Raw genomic sequence first — 2,339 nt, forward strand, 5'->3', positions numbered from 1 at the left:
CCAAATTGAATGCTCGCTGTGCAGTAGTAGCAGGCGCTAATCCGGTCTTGGCAAAATTATTCCCTTTTCGGCTTATTTATACGCATCATGCATACATTATAACATGTCGTCATTTCATTATTGTTGTTTTTCTCTTCAGTATGAGGACTCGAAAACTCCAATGGAAAATATCAGCATGCAGGATTCAATTTTAAGTCGTTTTGACTTACTGTTTGTTCTACTTGATGAAGTTGATTTTTTGTTCCGCTGAAATAAAATAATTTGATTTGAATTTAATTTCATTTCATCTATTCTAGCACAACGCGGAAAGAGACACTTTGATCGCTTCGCATGTGGTGAATTTGCATTGCTACAGAGCACCCGGTGAAGATCCGGGAGCGGTTTTTGATGATACGACACTTTTGCAAGGCTTCACCACGGAAGATATATCGAAAGAGAACGAAGAAGACGACGACATGGCCGACAACACTGACGCCGATGGGCATGACATTTTTGAAAAAAATACAACTTGGCTTACTCGTGGAGAAAAGTTCGTTTCTCATCAGAAATAATGCAATTGTTGTTGTTGTTGTTGTTGTTGATTTATTTGCATTTCAGCGAACATATTTTAACGTTGGATTTTTTGCGCAAATATATTCAATATGCAAAGAAGATAAATCCAGTGTTTACTGAAAATGCTTGCGAATATATATCAGAAAAGTATGCAGATTTACGTGCCTTCGATGAAAAGCATTCGGATAAGGAAAAAGTATCAAATGCTGCTTTTATTTGTACGTTTATGTATTAACATTTTCAAAAATTGGCCCATTTTGAAGACAATGCCAGTAACTGCTAGAATGTTGGAGACGATGATCCGTCTGTCGACTGCTTTTGCCAAGATACGTTTTGGTAAAAAGATCACAACAGCCGACGCGGAGAAAGCTTATTCATTGTTGAGCTATGCGGTTTTTAAGAAAGTTGTCATTTTTGATTTATTGCATAATTAATAAAATGCCCGTATTGAATTGTGGGCTAATTTAGAAACCACAAGAACGACTCGATTCAAATGAAAGTAAGAAGAAAAAATCCAAACTTAATATTGATGAAGATGACGATGATGAAAGCACTCCGAAAAGGAAGTTTACATCGAAGAGAAAAAAAACGTGTGCAAAAAATCTATACGATATATGAATTCAAACAGAAATGAATATTTATTTTATATATATTTTTTTAGAAAAAAAGGCGATGAAACAGCAGAGGATGTTTATGAATTTGATTCAGAATCTTCAGATGGTGAAGGTGACTTGTTTAAAAGTCAAAGTTGACTATTTTTTTTTAATATTTTTTATTTCAATATGAAGAAATTTCATTTCAACAATCAAAGCAACGACTTCGACAATCGACTCAGCAACAAAGTCGAGAAGACGACGAGGAGGATACAACCCAAACGCCAGCTATTTCTGTGGACAGGTAATAATTTTAACACTGATGGAATGAATGGATTCAATAAATATTTTCAATCAAATGAAATAAATAATTACGTTTTTTCCTCATAGATTTTCTGCTTTTCGACGTCATCTGCGACAAGTATTTGACAATCGTCGTACAGAACTTATGAGCAAAGATGAAGCAATTGCCTCTATACAAGAAGAAGCAGGCAACAACCGTTACAGCAACGGCGAAATAGTCGCCGCTTTGGAACGTCTCAGCGATGAAAATTCTATCATGATAGCCGATGGGAATATTTTCTTAATTTAACCCAACGTAAAATTATTTAATTTTTTGCTCTATTCCATTACTGTCAGACATTTGCATATTAATGAAATGTTTTTAAACTGTTTGTGAATTGGAATAATTACTTTCATATTTTTGAATATTTCCATTTTAACGTGTGATTGAATGAATATGAAGAAAAAGTGAATAAACATGAACTGATTGATCGAGAAGCTCATTTCAGAAAATTGTTGACAAATTGATAGAGTCAGACAAATAATAAACAACATAATTAATAAATTGTATTACCTGAAAGTTGTTGTGTGAAGAAAAAAAAACTTGGATCAACTGAAAATTCGCCGTCTGTTTAGTTAGTATATAGTAGGTAATGTGCGGTAGTAATTAGTAGACGGGAAACGGGAAAGTAACTTCAGTCAAATGATTTTGGTAAATGTATAATTACAAACCACCGCATCAGTGCAATATGCAAATTGTTCTTATCTACGTGAACAAAATGTTTACCTTTCCAGCGAAATTTCTTATTGAAGAATCAATAATTTATTTTAGTAAACTCCTTTATTTTATATTATATGCAAAAATATTATGTTTTTGTTAGACTATGTACGTAAGAAATAGAATTCATTTTT

The 2,339-nt window shown here is 33.2% G+C and overlaps 1 protein-coding gene across 1 annotated transcript; it reads left to right on the forward strand.

Annotated features, from left to right (window-relative positions):
• Positions 1–139: 139 nt before the first annotated feature.
• Positions 140–1,737, forward strand: Tsp_13551 (DNA replication licensing factor MCM3; the record flags this gene model as incomplete). Its single annotated transcript, XM_003368017.1, has 8 exons — positions 140–229; positions 297–529; positions 598–748; positions 816–944; positions 1,021–1,118; positions 1,214–1,278; positions 1,341–1,449; positions 1,536–1,737. Coding segments are annotated over 8 exons (1,077 nt in total), but the record flags the coding sequence as incomplete, so codon positions are not given.
• Between the last annotated feature and the right edge of the window lie 602 nt (positions 1,738–2,339).

Source organism: Trichinella spiralis (assembly GCF_000181795.1).
Source record: "Trichinella spiralis strain ISS 195 chromosome Unknown Scfld3259, whole genome shotgun sequence".
Taxonomy (NCBI): Eukaryota; Metazoa; Nematoda; class Enoplea; order Trichinellida; family Trichinellidae; genus Trichinella; species Trichinella spiralis.